The sequence below is a fragment of the Saimiri boliviensis genome, chromosome 2 (assembly GCF_048565385.1).
Source record: "Saimiri boliviensis isolate mSaiBol1 chromosome 2, mSaiBol1.pri, whole genome shotgun sequence".
NCBI classification, from domain to species: domain Eukaryota; kingdom Metazoa; phylum Chordata; class Mammalia; order Primates; family Cebidae; genus Saimiri; species Saimiri boliviensis.
This window is the reverse complement of record NC_133450.1, coordinates 81,388,222-81,409,977: the sequence shown is the minus strand read 5'-3', so window position 1 is coordinate 81,409,977 and position 21,756 is coordinate 81,388,222. Positions and strand designations below refer to the sequence as shown.

At 38.2% G+C, this 21,756-nt stretch overlaps 1 protein-coding gene and 1 pseudogene across 7 annotated transcripts in view; one reads left to right on the top strand and one right to left on the bottom strand.

The window, feature by feature from the left end:
- SPG11 (SPG11 vesicle trafficking associated, spatacsin) overlaps positions 1 to 21,756 on the bottom strand; it is a 100,613-nt gene that overhangs the window by 76,524 nt on the left and 2,333 nt on the right. For 6 of the 7 annotated variants that reach the window (XM_074393685.1, XM_003928917.4, XM_074393686.1 and 3 more), the window contains exons 2-7: positions 20,721 to 20,905; positions 18,813 to 19,037; positions 16,007 to 16,202; positions 10,958 to 11,095; positions 10,320 to 10,768; positions 7,801 to 7,946 (exon numbers count right to left, since the gene is read on the bottom strand). In XM_074393685.1, the coding sequence (XP_074249786.1) occupies positions 7,801 to 7,946; positions 10,320 to 10,768; positions 10,958 to 11,095; positions 16,007 to 16,202; positions 18,813 to 19,037; positions 20,721 to 20,905 (1,339 nt within the window). The remainder of the gene's footprint in view (positions 1 to 7,800; positions 7,947 to 10,319; positions 10,769 to 10,957; positions 11,096 to 16,006; positions 16,203 to 18,812; positions 19,038 to 20,720; positions 20,906 to 21,756) is intronic. The other variant, XM_074393688.1, reaches the window with a different exon arrangement.
- Positions 19,620 to 19,970, top strand: LOC101048528 (mitochondrial import inner membrane translocase subunit TIM14 pseudogene; annotated as a pseudogene).

The following is a 21,756-nucleotide window of genomic DNA, read 5'->3' as shown; positions in this document are numbered from 1 at the left end:
AAACTCAGCAATAACCCTTACAAAGGATTTGAAAAGAAGAAAGAAAACTACACTATTCTAATGTTACATGTCCTTTATATAGAAAATTCAATAAAATCTAACAGATAAATTATTAGGATTACTTTAACAAATTTGTTGGATATAAAAATCAATACATGAAATTTAATTGTATTTCCTTATACTGGCAATAAATAAAATGTAATTTTAAAAATACCACTTAGCATAAACAACAAATATAGTACTTAAATATACACACAACACACATACAAAAAAATAAAGGAAAAGATGCCAACCTTTTAATGGAAAAATTGTAAAATTTTAATGTTTACTGAAAGTCATAAATGAAGATCCCCCAGGCCCCCCAAAAATGGGAAGAGAGACTAAGGATAGAAAGATTAAATATTCTAAATATGTCATTTCTTCCCAACTTGCTACACAGATTTAATGTAATTCTAATAAAAATCCTAACAATTTTTCATGAAACGTGACAAGCTAATCCTAAAAAAAATCAAGCTTAAGAACAGACAACAATAAAGGCACCTCTGAAGAATAAGAGAATTTGCTCTAATTAAATTCCTAGATAATAAAGTCAAGATGGAATTGGCTTAAGGAAAGACCTATAAACAGAATAAAGAGGTCAAAAACAAATTCATGCATATGTGAAAACTTAATATATGACACTCAAGACATTTCAGATCAATGGTAAATGACAGAACTTTTCAAAAAAGTGCTGAGACCAATGGTTATCAGTATGGGAAAAAATTAAAATAGCCCATATCATGTATAAGTTTTAAATGGATAAAGAACTTAAATATAAAAATCGTAATTTACAGCAGGGCATAGTGGTGCGTGCCTGTAATCCCAGCTACTCAGAAGTCTGAGGCAGAAGAATCACTTTAACCTGGGAGGTAGAGAATGCTGTGAGCTGAGATCGCTCCACTGCACTAAAAAAAAGTTCGTAATTTAAAAACTTTAGGGAAAATAATAAAAAATTTAAGGATACATGTCACAAATAGCATTACTCAAAAAGGAAAAGACTAAATTCCATTAAAATTAAGAGCTACATTAAAATTAAACAATCCACAAATTAAGTAAAAAGACAAGCCACAGACTAGAATACATCCATCACACATACAACAAAGAACTTGTATCTAGAGTATATTCAACAGTGAAAACCCTTTAAAAAAAAAAAAAAAAGACAAATACCCCAAAAGAAAAATCCAAATATCTTTTTTTTTTTTTTTTTTGAGACAGAGTCTTGCTCTGTCGCCAGGCTCAAGTGCAGTGGTGCAATCTCAGCTCACTGTAACCTCCACCTCCTGGCTTCAAGCGATTCTTCTGCCTCAGCCTCCTGAGTAGCTGGGACTACAGGCGTCCGCCACCACACCCAGTTAATTTTTGTATTTTTAGCAGAGAAAGGATTTCACCATGTTGGCCAGGATAGTCTCGATCTCTTGACCTCATGATCTGCCCACCTTGGTCTCCCAAAGTGCTGGTATTACAGGTGTGAGCCAGTGTGCCCAGCCCAAATCCAAGTATCTTACACACACACACACACACACACACACACACACACACAAACACACAGAGAGATGCTAAATCTTAATCGGGGAAATGCAAATGAAAACCCATCTTACCATTATACTGGAAAAAATGTTATAAATCAAGTGCTGGCAATATCATAAAAAACATGCAATAGTGAGAACTTGTATACACTGCTGGTGAGAGCATAAACTGATAAAACAATTTGGGAAAACTAGAGTATTGTCAATAAAATTAAAGATGTGCATGCCGTATGACCCAGCAATTCTTTCCCCCTAGAGACACTCTTGCACATGCGCTGCAGCAGATATATGAGCAACTTTACAGCAACACTGCTTCTAACAGCAAAAAAAAATGGAAAAAACGTAAAGCTGGATAAAGACATTATGCAGTGGCATACTATAGAGGGGTGAAACTGAATGAACTATGGTTATATACATTAAACATGGATGAATCAAAAAAATCTTGAGTCTCAAAAAAATACACACACACACACACACACACACAGTGCTGGGCATGGTGGTTCACACCTGTAATCCCAGCACTTTTTGAGGCTGAGGCAGGAGGATCATCTGAGGTCAGCAGTTTGAGACCAGCCTGGCCAACACGGTAAAACCCCATCTCTATTAAAAATACAAAAAGTAGTCAAGTGTGGTGTCATGTGTCTGTAATCCCAGCTACTCAGGGTGAGGCAGGAGAATCACTTGAACCCAGAAGACAGAGGTTACAGTGAGCTGAGATAGTGCCACTACACTCCAGCTTGGGTGACAGAGTAAGACTCCGTCTCAAAAAAAAATATATATATATATACATACACACACACACACATATTAAATATATATACATATGTACACACATATATTAAATATATATTTAAATATATATAAACATAATGGTTCAATTTTATGCAAAATTCAACAACAGCTTCAACTAAATAGCATTATGTGGAGACACAATTTATATGGAGAATAATAAAGAAAATCATGAGAATGGTTAAAATTTCAGAATGGCTGGGCATGGTGGTTTTCACCTATAATCTCAGTGCCTTAAGAGAGCATAACAGGAAGCCTGGTTGAGGCCAAGAGTTTGACACTGACTTGGGAAACAAAGCAAGATTACACCTCTACAGAAAATAACAAATATTAGCTGGGTGCAGTTATACGCACCTGTAGTGCCAGCTACTTGGGAGGCTGAGGCGGGAGGAATTCACCTGAGCCTGGGAGTTCAAGGTTACAGTGAACTATGATCACACTACTGCCCTCCAGGGTACATGACAAAGCAAGACCCTGACTCAGTGAAAAATAAATAAAATTTCAGAAGAGTATTTAATTCTGAGGCTAAGCAAGGTAAGGGAATAGGATCAGGGCAGTGTACACACATGCAAAGATATCCATGATATTCTATTTCTTGCCTTGACGGTAGGTACAAGAATATTTATGATTGTTATCACTCAAAATATACATTACTCATTCATTTTTATGTGGGAGGTAACCAGAGCCAAAACAGTGTTGTATATACAATGAAATATTAATTAAACTCACACAGATACACGTGCACTGTGTAAGGAGAGAGGCACTGTCTGAATTAAAACCCTCGCACTACCACCTATGCATATGTATGGCTGAACTAGATGTCCTCACCTCTTTGTGCTTCAGCTCCCTCATCTATAAAATGGAGCTAACAGTATTAACCCTACAGTGTTAATAAGAAAATTAATGAGGTAACACTTCCTTATTATTAATACATAGAAAAAACTGTAAGGAAATAACCTCCAAAGAGTAAACATGATTACTTCTGGATAGTGTATCTACAGGAATCTTAATTTTTTTCTTACAACGTTATTTTAGAGTATATAAAGTAAGTTTTTCAACAAATGGTGTGGAGACAACTGAATATCCACAAAAGAATGCCAAAGAATGAAGTTAGACTCCTCCTTCCTACAAGAAACTTAACTTGAAGTGCAAAACAACCCTAACTCTAAGACTTAAAACTATAAAACTCTTCTAAGAGTGAATCTTCACAATCTCAGATTAGGCAATGGTTTCTTAGATTCGACACCAAAAGCAAAAATAATCCCCTCTTTCGAAAGAAAGATACACTGACTTAAGAATTAAACACTTTTTTTTTTTTTCCTTGAGATGGAGTTTCACTCTGTTGCCCAGGCTGGAGTGCAGTGGCATGATCTCAGCTCACTGCAACCTCTGCCTCCCGGAGTTGAAGCAATCCTCCTGTCTCAGCCTCCCAAGTGGCTGGGACTACAGGTGTGTGCCAATACAGTCGGCTACTTTTTAAAATATTTTTAGTAGAGAAGGGGTTTCACTGAGTTCCCTCATGATCCACCCACCTCAGCCTCCCAAAGTGCTGGAATTACAGGCATGAGCCATCGCGTCCGGCAAACTTTTGTGTTTTAAAGGACTCCATTAAGAAGGTGAAAAGCCCCAAAAACAAAGGGACTCCTTCCTAACTCATTCAGTATCATTCTGATACTGAAACCTGGGAGACACAAAACAAAGAGAAAAGCAGGCCAATATCCTTAATGAATACAGATAGAAAAATTCTGCGTAAAATACAAGCAAACTAAATCCAGCAGCACATCAAAAAGCTAATCTGGCCAGGCACGGTGGCTCACGTCTGTAATCCCAGCACTTTGGGAGGTTGAGGCAGGCAGATCATGAGGTCAAGAGATCGAGACCAGCCTGGTCAACATGGTGAAACCCTGTCTCTACTAAAAATACAAAAACTAGCTGCATGTGATGGCACATGCCTGTAGTCCCAGCTAACTGGGAGGCTGAGGCAGGAGAATCATTTGAATCTGGAAGGCAGAGGTTCCAGTGAGCCAAGATCGCACTGCTGCACTCCAGCCTGGTGACAGAGCAAGACTCCATCTCAAAAAAAAAAAAAAAACAAAAACAAACAAACAAAAAAAACGATAATACACCAGAATTAAGTAAGCTTTATCCCTGGGATCCAAGACTGGTTCAACATATGCAATCAATAAATGTGGTTTGTCACATAAACAGAAGTAAAAACAAAAACCATTGCTTGCTCAGGTAATCCTCCCTTCAACATCCCTTTATGTTGAAAACTCTCAACAAACTAGGCATTGAAGAAACATACCTCAAAATATCAAGAGCCATTTATGAAAAACCCATAGCCAACATCACACTGAATGGGCTAAACTGGAAGCATTTCCCAGAGAACCATAATAAGACAAATATGTCCACTCTCACCACTCCTACTCAACATAGTACTGGATGTCCTAGCCAGAACAATCAGGAAAGGGAAAGAAAGAAAAGGCATCCAAATAGGAAGAGAGGAAGTAAAAAAAGACTTAAATGTAAAACCTGAAACTATAAAAACCTGGAAGATAACCTAGAAAATACCATTATGGACATAGGCCCTGGCAAAGATTTCATGACAAAGACGCCAAAAAAGACTGCAACAAAAACCAAAAATTGACAAATGCACAGCAAAATAAACTATCAATAAAATAAATAGACAACCTAGAGAGTAAGAGAACATATTTGTAAACCATGCATCTGGCAAAGGTCTAATACCCAGAATCTATAACGAACTTAAACAATTTAACCAGCAAAAAACAACCTCATTCAAAAGTGGGCAAAGGTCATGAACAGATACTTTTCAAAAGAAGACATACACCTGGCCAACAAGCATATGAAAAAATGGTCAATATCACTAATCATTAGAGAAACGCAAATCAAAAGCACAATGAGATACCATCTCACACCAGTCAGAATGGCTATTATTAAAAAGTCAATAAATAACAGGTACTAGCGAGGTTGCAGAGAAAAGGAATGCTTATACACTGCTGGTGGGAACGTAAATTAGCTCAGCCATTGTGAAAAGCAGTTTAGTGATTTCTCAAAGAACTTAAAGCAGAACTACCATTCAACCCAGCAATCCCATTGCTGGGTATATAACCAAAGGAATATAAATCATTCTACCATAAAGATACATGCATACACATGTTCCTCACAGCACTACTCACAATGGCAAAGACATGGAATCAACCTAAATGCACATGACTGGCATTTAGGCTGGCAGACTGGTGTATTAGTCTGTTCTCACACTGCTTAAAGATACTACCTGAGACTGGGTAATTGAAAAAGAAAGGAGGTTTAATTGATGCACAGTTCTACATGGCTGGGAGGCCTCAGGAAACTAACAATCATGGCAGAAGGTGAAGGGGAAGCAAGGCATGTCTCACATGGTGGCAGGAGACAAAGCACAGAGGAAAACTGCCACTTTAAACCATCAGATTACAATTCAAGATGAGATTTGGGTGGGGACACAGAGCCAAACCATATCAACTGGATAAAGAACTTGTGATACATATACACCATAGAATACTATGCAGCCATAAAAAAGAGTGAGGTCATGTCCTTTGCAGCAACATGGATGGAGTTAGAGGCCATTATTCTTAGTGAACTAATGTAGGAATAGAAAACCAGATACTGCATGTTGTAAGTGGGAGCTAAACACAGTACGCGTGAACAAAAACTAAACAACAACAGACACTGGGGCTTACTTGAGGGTGGAGGGTAGGAGGAAGGTGAGAATTGAAAACTACTTATCAGGTACTATGCTTATTACCTGAGTGATGAAATAATCTGTACACCAAACCCCCATGATATGTAATTTACCTATAAAACAAACCAGCAAATGTATCCCAATCCTAAAAGTTAAAAAAAATTTTAAAAAGAAGGTGAACAACCCAAAGAATGAGAGAAAATATTTATAAATCATGTATGTCATAAAGGTCTAGCATCCAGAATGTATCAAGAACTCTTAGAACTCAATAAAAAACCTAATTTTAAAAGGGGCAAAGTAATTAAACAGACATTTCTCCAAAGAAGATACACAAATAGTCAATAAGCATATGCAAACATTTTCAACATGTTTAGTCATTAGGAAAATACAAATCAAAACCAAAATGGGATGCCATTTCATTTTGACTTCACACTGACTAGGATGGCTGTAATAAAAAACAGACAATAACAAGTCTGCTAAGATGTGCAGCTAGCAGAACCCTCAAACATTGCTGATGGGAATGTAAAATTGTGCAGTCACTGTGGAAGAGTTTGGGGATTCCACAAAAATAATAAATGACCCAGTAATTCCACAGTTACTATATTCCCAAGAGAAATTAAAACATGTCAACACGAAAATTTTTTTGCAAATGTCCATAGCAGGATTACTCATAATGGCCAAAAAGTAGAGACAATCCAAATGTCCATCAGCTGACAAACAGATAAACAAAACGCAGTTTATATTGATATAATGGAATATTCAGCCATAAAAAGGAAAGACGTTGTAGTGACACATGCTACAACATGGATGAACTGTGAAAACATGCTAGGTCAAAGATGCCAGTCACAAAAGTCACATATTTTATAATCCCATTTACATGAAGTATCCAGAATAGAAAAATCCAGTCAAAAAGTAGATTGGTGTTTAAGACTTGGAGACAACAGGGAATAGAGAGTAGCCACCAACAGTTATGGAGTTTCTTTTTGAGGTGATGAAAATGTTCTACAATCAGTAGTAATGGCTGCACAACCCTGGATATACTAAAAGCCATTGAGTTGTGGACGTTGAAGGTGAATTTTATAGGTATGTGAATTTTATCTCAATAAAGCTGTCATTTAAAGAAACTTCAGAAACTGTGTGGCATAGCAGAAGATGCCCTGCCCTTGATTCTAGCTCCTGTTTTTATTAATATGGCTTTGGGTCATTCAATCACTGTGGGCCTGTTTCTTCATCTGTAAAATAAAAACATTATCCAATCTGTCTCATGTGATTATTTTCGGACAAAATTAGATACTGCATGTAAAAGAGTATTTGTGAATTATAAAATGCTACATAAGTTCAGGTTATGTCTCTTCTGAAGTTGGATTAGAATAGTAGGAAGCAGGCCAGGCACAGTGGCTCATTCCTGTAATCCCAGCACTCTGGGACACAGCAGGTGGATCACTTGAAATTAGGAGACCAGCCATGGCCAACTTGGTGAAGCCCTGCCTTTACCAAAAAATACAAAAATTAGCCAGTTGTGGTGGTGCATGCCTATAGTTCCAGCTACTGGGGAGGCTAAAGTGGGAGAATCGCTTGAACCTGGGAGGCAGAGGTAGTAGCGAGCTGAGAATGTGCCACTGGGCGATGGAGCGAGACTCCATCTCAAAAAAAAAAAAAGTATGCGACACAAAATAATTATGTTCTACGGACATTTACTTCTGTTACCTCTAGAGCATGTATGGGAATTGAGCATCTCCCCCAGCCATTGAGATGACAAAGAGTATCCACAGTGCTGGCACTTCCATGGATCATGAGTCTGTTAATAAATTCTTCTTGAGTTATACCAAACAAAATCAGAGAGAGTCCATTTTCTACAGGAAAAATAAAAGTTAGCTTTAATAAATCAGAGTTTAGGATTATGATTTAGCAATTAATTTTTAATCACCCAATTCTTTAGTACTACAATTACAGATATATTTACTGGATATCATGTATTATTAGGACCTTAATTAACTCATCATGATTTTTCAACATTTTTAAAGAAGAGTTTTCCTTTTTAGATACAGAGTCTTCCTTTGTCACCCAGGTTGGAGGGCAGTGGTGCGATCATAGCTCACTGTAGCCTCAAACTCCTAGGGTCAAGTGATCCTTCCATCTCAGCCTCCTGAGTAGCTGGAACTACAGCTTTGTGCCATCACACCCAGGTCATTTTAAAAAATTGTTTTGTAGCGACAGAGTTTCATGATGTTTCCCAGGCTGGTCTCAAACTCCTGGCTTCAAGTGATCCTCCCACCTTCACCTCCCAGAACACTTTGATTATACATGTGAGCCACTGCACCCACAAAGAAAATTTTTTTCTTTTTTTTTTTTGAGATGGAGTCTTGCTCTGTTACCAGGCTGGAGTGCAGTGGCACAATCTTGGCTCACTGTGTACCTCAGCCCCCCAAGTAGCTGGGATTACAAGCGTGCACCACCATGCCCAGCTAATTTTTTATTTTTAGTAGAGATGGGGTTTCACCATGTTGGCCAGAATGGTCTCAATATCCTGATCTCATGATCTGCCCACTTCAGCCTCCCAAAGTGTTGGGATTGTAGGTGAGAGCCACTGCGCCTGGCTGAAAATTTGTCTTTAAAACAGTGACCACAAGGCAAATTCTTTTAAGAACAATGCATCTTACGAAACACCACTAAATTGGCCGGGCGTGGTGGCTGATGCCTGTAATCTCAGCACTTTGGTAGGCTGAGGTGGGCAGATCACCTGAAGTCAGGAGTTCAAGATCAGCCTTGCCAACCTTGTGAAACCCCGTCTTAACCAAAAATACAAAAAAAAAAAAAAAAAAATCATTGGGTGTTGTGGTGGGTGCCTGTAATCCCAGCTACTTGGGAGGCTGAGGCAGGAGAATTGCTTAAACCCGGGAGGCAAAGGCTGCAGTCAGCCGACATCACGCCATTGCACTCCAGCCTGGGTGACAAAGACTAAGTATTTAAAAAAAAAAAAAAGCACTAAATCCCAAATTTCTATTATATATTATCTTGCATAATCAATCCTGGAACCTTTAATTATTTAGGGATATCAGATTACTGGTTTGCTATAATAAAATAAAATAATTGATAGCATATTCCTGACACATAGAAAAATGTGATTACCAAAACTTGGGTATAGAATAAACGCATGGTCAATTCCAATCACAACATTCAATACCCTTGTAGAAGATAATTATGTGCTGAATGAATGCATATCTGAAATATCGAAATGTCCCACGCCTACGGGGGCCAGGTAGGTAGTGAGACAGGTGCAAGAAAAACTTAATCAGAAATAAAATGGCCCAGGCCACACATAGTGGCTCACACCTGTAGTTCTAACACTTTGGGAGGCCAAGGCAGGAGGATCACTGGAGCTCAAGAGTTTGAGACCAGCCAAGGCAAGGTAGTGAGACCTCATCTCTATGAAAAAATAAAGTACAGCCAGGCGCGTCGATCACGCCTGTAATCCCAGCATTTTGGGAGGCTGAGGTAGATGGATTCTTTGAGGTCAGGAGTTTGAGACCAGCCTGGCCAACATAACAAGACCTTGTCTCTACTAAAAATATAAAAATTAGCTGGACATGGTTGTGCATGCCTGTAGTTCTAGCTACTCCAGAGGGAGGCAGAGGTTGCAGTGAGCCAAGATTGCACCACCACTCCAGCATGGGTGACAGAAGATTCTGTCAAAAAAAAAAAAAAAGTAAATTAAAAAAAGAGAAATAAAATGGCCCATCTAAGAGAATGATTGAAACTCAGCTCCAACCCATAAGTCACTATGCAGGAATGCAGGCCCAGTGTTGCCAGAGCTTAGAATTTTTCAGCAACAGCTGAAAATTATAATTTGTATGAAACCTTCTAACTCTGAATGTTTATAACCTTTTTTAAAAGCCTGGACAGTGAAAGCCATGCAAAATAAATACGCAGTTCATACGTGGCCCATGGAAGCCTTGGCTTGTGAAGTCAAATGAAGACTCTTTGGGTTAAAAATAGTAAGAAAACTTCATTTCTCTCAAACTTTCTCTTAGTATCTTAGTATTCAGCTGAGCAAAAATGACCTTAATTAAAAGTCAAACATATGATACACTATTACCAAGAATAACGACCTCTATAAACAATTATAATACCACTTAAACACGAGAGCAGACACTGGGGCAGAAGTAAAATGCAATGAAAGCATAGATCTCAGCAACGGATTTCAATCTGATACAAGACAGTCTCACCTGTCAATACAAAGCACAGTTGCTGGTCTCCACTACTGTCTATAGGAATACATTTTCTGCCAAGGGAAAAACACTGCATGCCCTGGGTCTCCAAATCCCAGAGGGCAATAGTACAGCCCATCCTTTCCACTTTCCAAGTAAACAAAGCAGTGAATCCTGTCACAGATACACATTTAAGTTCTAAGGGTTCCTCTTGTTCACTGATGTGCATTATCTTCCATGGTCTTCCTGGATCACTGGTCTTGGCATGATCTTTCTGTGGAAAATTATAATGCCCGTGCATTATGTCCTGTGGAATGAAAGCCCAGCTTGGCACACTGGTACTGTGGTTACCAGATTCAGGTGACTCCAAATGCAAAATATCCCTGAACCACGGAACACAACAGGAAACCTTCAGTTTGGAGTTCTTTATTGTTTCATTCAATGATGATAGCTGGGCTTTCCAAGACCTGGAAGACAGGGTAAAATATAACTTAACACTTATTACAATAAAAGTCACTATGTAAAACACTAAACCAGGGCACAGATGTTCTTAAGAAAAAAAGTATCTGCCAAATAAAGACCTTTAATGAAAGGGTACAGTGTCAGCCTGATAAAAAATGGGAACAATAAACTAAATGAAAAGAAAGTTGCTGTACCTATCAATTTGGAAGGAAAACTTGGTCTGTCTCATGTTGTAGGCAGAGCTAAGTGGATCATCTTCATCTATCCCCTTAGGTCCTTGAATAGGAAGGTCTTCTAGTGTTCTTTCACACAGTAGGTGTCCTGGGTGTTGCCTACATTTAAAAATAATGATAGCCATATGAAAAAATGATGATCAAACCCAAATTTGTGTTACTGTTGCTCCTAATAAAATTAAGAGATCACAGAGAAGGAACAGTATGGACAACAAATTCCCCAGAAAGGAACTTTTTATCTCCTTTGCCTATGCCACAGTAATAAAGCCAACTATAAGAGTTTTATTCTATTAAGGGCAGTTAGCTTAATAAAGCAGTAACAACACTTACTATCTACTATATTTGAGATGTTATAGTCAACACTTCACACAAACTCTTATTTAAGCTTCTCAACAACCCTGTGAGGTAAATATAACTTTATCTTATAGATATGGAAACTAAGGTTCAGAAAAACTTTGAAACAGACTAATGTAACCATTAAGTACAGGAGTGCAGTGGTGCAATCTTGGCCCACTGCAATCTTCGTCTCCAGGGTTCAAGCAATTCTCCTGTCTTAGCCTCCTGAGTAGCTGGGACTACAGGTACACAGCACAATACTTGGCTAATTTTTGTATTTTAGTAGAGATGAGGTTTCACCATATATTGGCCAAGCTGGTCTCAAACTCCTGACCTCAAGTGATCTGCCTGCCTTGGCCTCCCAAAGTGCTGGAATTACAGGCATGAGCAACTCATTATACGGCCACCATAAAGTAAGATTTAAGCTAAGACCAGAAGAATGTAGAAGAACTAGAAGGCAAAGTATGTGTGTGGGTATAGGTAGGAGAGTATATGTGGAAAAGGGGGCCGTTACATTTGAGAAACAAGGCTAGGGTGGTTAAAGTATAGAAAATGAGAAGATGAAATGGGATGAGGTTATAAAGATGGTTCAGGACCCCATAGACTATTAAGAATTTAACTTTTATCATGCCGGGCGCGGTGGCTCAAGCCTGTAATCCCAGCACTTTGGGAGGCCGAGGCGGGTGGATCACGAGGTCGAGAGATCGAGACCATCCTGGTCAACATGGTGAAACCCCGTCTCTACTAAAAGTGCAAAAAATTAGCTGGGCATTGTGGCACGTGCCTGTAATCCCAGCTACTCAGGAGGCTGAGGCAGGAGAATTGCCTGACCCCAGGAGGCGGAGGTTGCGGTGAGCCGAGATCGCGCCATTGCACTCCAGCCTGGGTAACAAGGGTGAAACTCCGTCTCAAAAAAAAAAAAAAAAAAAAAAAAAAAAAAAAAAACACACACAAAGAATTTAACTTTTATCAAAGGGGGAAAAGCAACCTGAAGAAGGCTTTTAAGCAGAAAAGCAGTATGATCAGATGCAGAAGAGTAGCCAGGGAAGGGGAAGGATTTTATCTCCTTGAGCACTTATATTATTAAATATTAATCCCTTAAAAAACTTGAAGGTACTATGTTGGCACAACCATATGACATTGTGAGGATGATGATAAAAAGAAGTTAGAGAAGGTAGGGTGAAAATGAAAATATGCAAGAGGAAACAGTTCCCCCACCAACAAAACAACAGATACACCTGCCCCAGATGTTAATGCCTGGCTACACCTCTGATAAAATATGCATTTTAACAACATCCCTCTAGCTACTCTATGGAGGATGGATTTGAGGGGGAAAGAATAGGCATGGGGAGATGAATTAGGAGACTATTAAAGTAGTTCAATTAAAAGACGATGGTGGCATAAAGTGATGACAGAAGAGCTGAGAAAAGTGGACAAACTAAAGAACCATTTGGAAGACAGAATGGTTAGGACCTGATGATTAACCGGATGTGGACTGAATACAAAAAGTAAGTTGGAGAAAGAGTAGTTCCCCCTTATCCACAGCAGATACATTCAAGGCACACAGTGGGTACCTAAAACTGCAGATAGTATGAAAGCCTATATATACCCCTGAACACCACAGATCTGAACTCCATGGGTCCACTTATATGATGTTTTCTTTCCAAAAAATATATTTATAAAAATTTTGGACATTTGTGACAATTCATTAAAACTCACAAATGAACCATGTAGCCTAGAAATATATTTTTTTCAGACAGGGTCTTGCTCTGTTGCCCAGGCTAGAGTGCAGTGCTGCAGTGACAGCTCACTGTAGCCTTGATCTCTTGGGCTCAAGTAATCCTCCTGCCCCTGCCTCCAGGGTAGCTGAGACCATAGACATGTTCTACCATGCCCATCTTAGCCCAGAAATATTTTAAAAATCAAGATTAAGTCAGGTATGTCATAAATGCATTAAAGTTATGTAGATACTACTCTATTTTATCATCTACTACCATAAATTATATACAAATCAGCCAGGCATGGTGGCTCACATCTTTAATTCCAGCACTGTGATAGGCTGAGAGGCAGGAGGATCACTTGAGGTCAGGAGTTCAAGACCAGGGTGGCCAAATGACAAAACCCTGTTTCTACTAAAAATACAAAAATTAGTTGGGCATGGTAACACACCTCTGATCGCAGATTCTTAGGAGGCTGACACTGGAGAATCACTTTAACACAGGAAGCAGAGTTTGCAGTGAGCCAAGACTATACCACTGCACTCCAGCCTGGATAGTAGAGCAAGACTCCATCTCAAAAAAAAAAAAAAAAAAAAAAAAAAAAGCACAAATTTATTATAAACATTTATCAAAACCTATGTACACACATACAGACTACTGTATACATGATACCATTTGAAGCCATAGAAAATGTAAACAAATGTAAAGATGTAGTATTAAATCAAAACTGCATATAATTAGCTGTAGTATATAACATACCACTGTAATAATCTCATAGCCACTTCCTGCTATTGCAGTGAGCCCTAATGTTGTAAGTATCTGCTTAAAATGCCATGTGATACTAATCATCTGTGTGAGCAGCTCTTCTCTCCAGTAAATTGTTTATCACTGTAAAAAGTGATCTTTCTAGCAGGCACAGAGGTGTGAATGTATAGTCCCAGCTACTTGGGAGGCTGAGCTGGAGGACTGCTTGGGCCCAGGAGTTTTGAGTCCAGCCTGGGCAACATAGCTAGATCCTGTCTCTAAAATAATAATAAAATAACAATTTTTAAAAAGTGGTTTCTTGTGGTTCTCATCTATTTTTCATGTTTCATGCCATACTACAACCTTGAATAACACCATGGGACCCAGAAGAAATGCTGGAACTGCTCCCAAGAAGTCATGACATTTTAAGAAAAACATGAATTGCCTGACATATACCATGGGTTGAGGTATGCTGCTGGGGTTGCTTGTCTTTTCAGACAGACAACTCATCTTGTAAACAGATTATGTAAATTTAGAGTATCAATAAATATGGTATACTATTACAAATGTATTTTCCTCAAAATTTTCTTTTTTCTCTAGCTTACTTTATTCTAAAAATACAGTATATATATAATACATATAACAAAGTATGCTATATATAATATAAAAAATTATATATGTATATATAATATACATATACATATAAGAACAGTATATATATAATACATACAACATACAAAATATGTGTTAATCAACTGTTCATGTTATCAGTAAGGTTTCTGGTCAACAAACAGTAGGCTATTAGTAGCTAAGTTTTGAGGGAGTCAAAAGTTACATGTGGCATTTTGACTGAGCAGGAGGTTGGCATTCCCGAGTTGTTCAAGGGTCAACTGTATTGTTATGCATACATACCTACAATGAAGTTTAACTTAAAAATTTGGCAAAGTAAAGGAGTAATAATAACTATAGGACAATTACAATATACTGTAATACAAGTTATGTGAATATAGTCTTTTTTTCTTTTGTCTTTCTTAAAATATCTTAGTGTATACAATATTTCTGGACCACAATTGATCATGAGAAAGTTTAACTGTGGATAAAGGTGACTACTGTATAGAAAAGAAGAAAAATGGAGGAAGGTCCTTAAGGAATGGGATCTAGAGCACACACAGAGGGATGGGCCTTTATAGGTGTCAAGGTCACCCATGAAAAATTGTGAATAAAGAGATTAACAGAGGTAGGAGGAAACTAGAGAAAGTTTAAAAACACTGTTGTAAAGAATGGGCTCATGAAAAATCCCTGTAAGACTTCCAGGCAACATTAAGACCAGTTAAAGGTACTAAATGTCAACTTAGAGAGTGGTATCAATTTTCTTTCGTTGTTTTTTTACAAGTGATTAGCTGCTTGACTGCAGATACCATGAAGGCAGGGAAAGAGATTTCAACAAGGGTTGAAATTTTGCCAGACCAAGTGCTATCATAGGGTAGGAGCAAGAGTTTACAATACATGCAAGAAAGCAAGTGGTATGATAAATCACAGAATCTATGCTGGAAAGAGAGGGAACTGAAGACAGGAGGAGGATAAAGAATGGAAGGTCAATGAATTAACTGGAAATTCCAGTGAGGTCACAGTGAGGTCAGAGGTCAAGTGAAGTGGGAGTACTTGACTAAGCAAGCTGGAAAGTCTGGAAGTTGTGGTCAGAGACCCAGATGTAAAAAGTAGTGACTTGGGGGAGGGGCAACTTCAAATACTGTACCAACAAAGCCTAGAGTATGGCTGTGGAAGAGGAAAGCTAAGGTAAACTGGAAGAAAAAGTCATTGACAATGAATTTAAAGAATAAATCACAAATTCAGGTTCTCAAGGAGCTTATAAACTCTATGGGAAACATGAGAATATTAGGGAAATAATATGTCTATACAATTTAGTGCTAAACTGTGGCTTAAAATTGTGTAATTTTGATTATTTATATGACATAACCCATGCATGATAACATATAAGTCAAAATCAAAACTCTGATGTACATGCAGAAATATAAAGGTGCCAGTGCTCATTTATACATTATTCAGTAATTACTTTAAAACGTAGTGGCTAGAACATGATCTGAATAGAAAAAGAAACACTAGTTAAAAAAAAAAAATTAGCAAGTATATTTTTAACCTCTTATGGCTCTAATTATTTACCTCAAATTAAAAACTGCAGTCATCTACATACCTGAAATATAAATTTAAGTTAACAGCAATTGCAGAGTTGGAGGAGCTCACAATCACTACAACATCAAGGTCTTGAGACACTTTCAGTGAAGTAAAAATCTTGGCTGGCTCCTGTTGGTGCTCATTACATGTATCTTCTTCATGAAGTGCTAAATCCACATGCGCTACATATGTACCATCCACAACGTGAAAAATGTCTTTGAGTTAGATTTAAAGAAAATGCCAGTTTTATAAGTATGCCTAACCTGTTAAAGCACAGGTTGGGATAGAGATACAGACTTTATCATTCTAATTTTGTAGGTGTAACAGAAGGAAGACTCAAAGTTGAGGCAAGCCTCCATCATCACAACAAGGTGACTATGAAGTTGGTGGCACAATAAAGAACCTGATACCAAGTTATTCAACAATATCTGCTAACCATCTACTCTAGGCCAGGCCCAGAGACACTGCTATTTTCTAACAGCGCTGGCCAAGAGATGAGGTAAACCTAATATATTTAATGGAACCCAATACTGTCTATCCAAAGTATTATCAACATGCAGCCAATATAAAAATGGAGACGTTTTATGTTTTTTCTTGTATAAATGTTCAAAGTCTGGTATTTTACACTTATAGCACATCTTAAGTTGGATACTAATACCTGATCTGTATTGAGACTTCATATAATTTATAGTTGACAGTTGGAACAACTAAAGGTGTAACATCCCTAAAAGTTCTCCAATGACTGAACTGAGCATCAGCTTTTAAATCTCAAGTACAGGGCCGGGCGTGGTGGCTCAAGCCTGTAATCCCAGCACTTTGGGAGGCCGAGACGGGTGGATCACGAGGTCAAGAGATCGAGACCATCCCGGTCAACATAATGAAACCCCGTCTCTACTAAAAATACAAAAAATTAGCTGGGCATGGTGGCACGTGCCTGTAATCCCAGCTACTCAGGAGCCTGAGGCAGGAGAATTGCCTGAACCCAGGAGGCGGAGGTTGCGGTGAGCCGAGATCGTGCCATTGCACTCCAGCCTGGGTAACGAGAGCGAAACTCCGTCTCAAAAAAAAAAAAAAAATCTAAAGTACATTTTTATTTTAGATTAGTAAATTTTTATTACTTTAGATTTAAAAGTTGATGCTCAGTTCAGTCCTTCTCTTGCCTCAGCCTCCCGAGTAGCTGGGACTACAGTGCCTGTAATCCCAGCTACTCGGGAGGCTGAGGCATGAGAATTGCTTGAGCCCAGGAGGCAGAGGTTGCAGTGAGCCGAGATCATGCCACTGCACTCCAGCCTGGGTGACAGAGTGAGACCCTGTCTCAGGAGAAGAAAAAAAAATCTAGTTAAACAAAACTAAGAATTAAATTCCCAAGTTATGCTAGCCAATTTCATAGGCTCAACAGCCACATACGCTTAGTACCTATTGTTTCTGACAGTGCAGTTCTATAATTTGGCAACAAAAATTGTTAATCTAGTATTTCTAACATTTTTTGTAAAAATTATATACAAGGGTAGTGTGAAAACAGTTGAGTACTCTAATTGTAACATCTCTTTCAAGAAATATGCAGGACAATACATTTGTCAATGAACAATAATGATTTGTTATTATGAAATGACAGGATTCTCAAAGACAATAAGGAAATACCTATGAAACAAAAGTTTATTATTTCAAACTCACTGTCATAATTTTATAACTGTTACATTTGATTTTATAAACCTAACACAAAAAGTAAAACTAAAAAGGAACTGGACTTAGTTTAAGCAGTTATCACTCATATCCACCTAAGGAAGTGGTCACTGGGAGGTGGGTAAGAGGATGAATAAAGATGGCCTATGACATCCCTGGTTCTGTTTATGCTAGTCTGATAGCACACCAGAAAAAGAGATTCAAAAAAGCCAACTTACCCGTGGAACCCCATAAGAACAATCACTTTCTTTATTAAAGAAGAATTGTTTTAATTCAAAAATTAAAGTTCCAAAATCATATAAGGGGTAATTTGTCAAATCTCCAGAATAATTTTGCAGATGACCAACAGATCTGCAGGAGATGAAGAACCTGCAATATTTTTCAAGATCAAATTAACGATGGCCAGGCAAACATTCATTAATATGATGGAATCCTCATTAGAGACAAGAGATAGGTTATATTTATACATGAAAAGATATGTATCTATGTATCACAACATAAGGAGACCTTTTTTTTTTTTTTTTGACAGTCTTAATCTGTCACCCAGGCTAGAGGGCAGCAGCACAATCTCAGCTCACTGTAACCTCCGCCTCCTGGGTTGAAGCAATTCTCCTGCCTCAGTCTCCTGAGTAGCTGGGATTATAGGCATGTGCCACCACACCCAGCTAATTTTTTTTTATTTTTAGTACAGATGGGGTTTCACCATACTGGCCAGGGTGGTCTCGAACTCCTGACCTTGTGATCCACCTGCCACAGCCTCCCTAAGTGCTGGGATTACAGGCGTGAGCCACCGCACCTGGCCCCATAAACAGTCATTTAATTCCTTCCTGGAATAAGCACATAGTAATCAAGAAATACATTTTGAATAGATAATACAGAGAATATACAATTTTAAAAGAAAAACGTACAGATGATTAAGACTATTAAAAATCGTATATACTGGAAAAGATTCAAATAGAATATAAAGCAATATGTAATTCTGTATTTTAAGTTTATGAGGATCTTTTTCCACAAAAAGTTTTACTGAAAAACTAAACATGCTCCCTATATCAAATCCCCCAAAACTAAAGCCTAAAAAGGCTCATCTTTCTAGGTATTCGTCTCCCATACATATCAATCAACACTTCTACCACCAAGGATACAGATCCAGCCCAGACTACTCAAAACAAAAAGAACTCCTTTGCAGAGCTGTGTGTCAATAACTGTGTCCACTGCCTGCACAGGCAAGGGTACTGTGAAACAGTTGAGTACTCTAATTGCAGCATCTCTTTCAGGAAATATAATATGCAGGACAATACATTTGTTGATGAACAATAATGATGTGTTATTGCAAAATGACAGGATTCTTAAAGACAATAAGGAAATACCTACAAAAAAAAAAAGTTTATTATTTCAAACTCATTGGTCACAATTTTACAACTGGTATATTTGATTTTATAAACCTAACACAAAAAGTAAAACAAAAAAGGAACTGGACTTAGTTTAAGCAGTTATCATTCATACCCAGCTAAGCAAGTGGTAATTGGGAGGTGGCTAAGAGGATGAATAAAGATGGGCTACAACATCCCTGGTTCTGTTTATGCTAGTCTGATAGCACACCAGAAGGAAGATTCAAAAAAGCCAACTTACCCATGGGACCCTCTAAAAACAATCACTTTTTTTTCTTTTTAAAACAAAGAAAAAACCTTATACTCAAGGATGAAGAATGTATTACTTCCTTTTTTAGAGGCCTGAGTGCTTGATTTCCCCTCTGTGCAATCAACAACTCTATAAGCAGTCTAGATGAGCACTTGTATAATAGAAATATAATGTGAGCCACATACATGATTTAAAATTTTCTGGTGCTCGGCGGGTCGTGCGTGCGGTCGCGGGGGCGTCGCCCTGCTCGCGGCATGCGGGCGGCGGCCGCGGCCTCTGCGAGAGGATGAGCCGGGCTCGCAGCGGAGGCCATGGCCAGTACAATGGTAGCGGTTGGACTGACCATTGCAGCTGCAGGATTTGCAGGCCGTTATGTTTTGCAAGCCATGAAGCATATGGAGCCTCAAGTAAAACAAGTTTTTCAAAGTCTACCAAAATCTGCCTTCAGTGGTGGCTATTACAGAGGTGGGTTTGAACCCAAAATGACAAAACAGGAAGCTGCATTAATACTAGGTGTAAGCCCTACTACCAATAAAGGGAAAATAAGAGATGCTCATCGATGAATTATGCTTTTTAATCATCCTGACAAAGGAGGATCTCCTTATATAGCAGCCAAAATCAATGAAGCTAAAGATCTACTAGAAGGTCAAACTAAAAAATGAAGTAAATGTATCATAAATTTTAAGTACATATTACTCTATGTATATGAGTATTAACTTTTTATAACAAAACGCCTCAGAGTTACAGTTTAAAAAAAAAAAAAAATTTCTGGCAGGGGTGGCTCATGCCTGTAATCGCCGCAATTTGGGAGGCCCAGGTGGGCGGATCACTTGAGGTCACCAGAAGTTTGAGAGCAGCCTGGCCAAAGTGGCGAAATCCTGTCTCTACTAAATACCTAAAAATTAGCTGGGCATGGTGACAAGCACCTGTAATCCCAGCTACTTGGGAGGCTGAGGCAAGAGAATTGCTTGAACTGTGGAGGGCAGAAGCTGCAGTGAGCCGAGATGGCATCACTACACTCCAGTCTGGGTGACACAGTGAGACTGTCACAAGAAAATTAAATAAACTTTTCTGGTAGCCACATTGAAAAGAAACAAGTGAAATTAATTTTAATATACATTATTTGGCTTATATCCAAAATATTTCAATATTTTGAAAATTAAAATACAAAACATCAAGATATTTTACTTTAGTACTAACTCTTCAAAATCTAATATGTATACAACACAAAGTCTATCTTAATTCACGTTAACCACATTTCAAGTGCTCAATAGCCCCATCTGACTCGCAGCTACTATATCAAACAGTGTAGACCTGATTTCACCTCTATGAGAAATTTTCCTGAAGTATATCACATTACATAGTAATGTCACAAATTCAAATATGCTGAAAGACTATCTGTAGATACTTACTGATATATTGATCTTCAATGAGCTTTTGCAACGCCTCCCCACTATAGCTATACAAAATGGTTGCATCACATCTTCCATCTTTCAAATTAAATTCATAGATAAGCAGTTCATAATTTTCACCAAGAGCGAGCAGTTTGGGCTTGTCAGCTGGTGTGCTGCTGTTATGAGAATCCTCCCATATAAAGCTAGAAGAAAGTTTAGATTATATTCTATATCCACAGTGATATTTACCCACAATAGTGGGAGAAAAAGGGCTGAATAAGTAAAGAACCGTTTAGTTGACCTGGTAACATTCATTCTACACTTCAATTTAAGAGAAGGTCAACTGCTCTAGGACCTCCCTCCTCTTCCCACTTTCCCTTTTACACCAACACAAAAATACAGGAGTGGGTGGCAGAAAAACAAAAATGTGAGGCTCAGAGCAAGAAATGATGGCTCCTTTTATTCTTTCATCTTTAATCCCAACTATTATGTTTAAACAAACTGTCATGATCAAGGGTAGGTATCAACAATACAATATGTGTATTATTTATGAGGTGGCATAACCAACAAAATAGGCTCTTGATAACCTAAATGTTTTGACTTTTAAAAAGAGATTATTTGTACTTATAATCTGATGATTCCAAAATCTTGAACAATTCTGCCCAGTAGAACCTTCTATGATGTTTTATATTAGCACTGCCCAACACAGTAGTCAGCAGCCACATGCAGTTACTGAACACTTGAAACATGGAGTAACTGAGAAATCAAATTTTTTAACAGTCACATGTAGCTAATGACTACCGTCACTAAACAGCACAGTTATGGAATTCTTAAACTGTAATGTCAAAACAACACTGGTAAGACTGATAGTGCTTCAGCTTCAAGTTAAATGTTAAAATTAAATTACATATTACAAATAAAAGACCCAAATCTGAAAACAATGCATTGAAGAGGTAAGGCTATACCATGCTGGTAAAATTTCATCCTTTAAGAAGGTTGCTTTAGGCCGGGCGTGGTGGCTCACACCTGTAATCCAAGCACTTTGGAAGCCAAG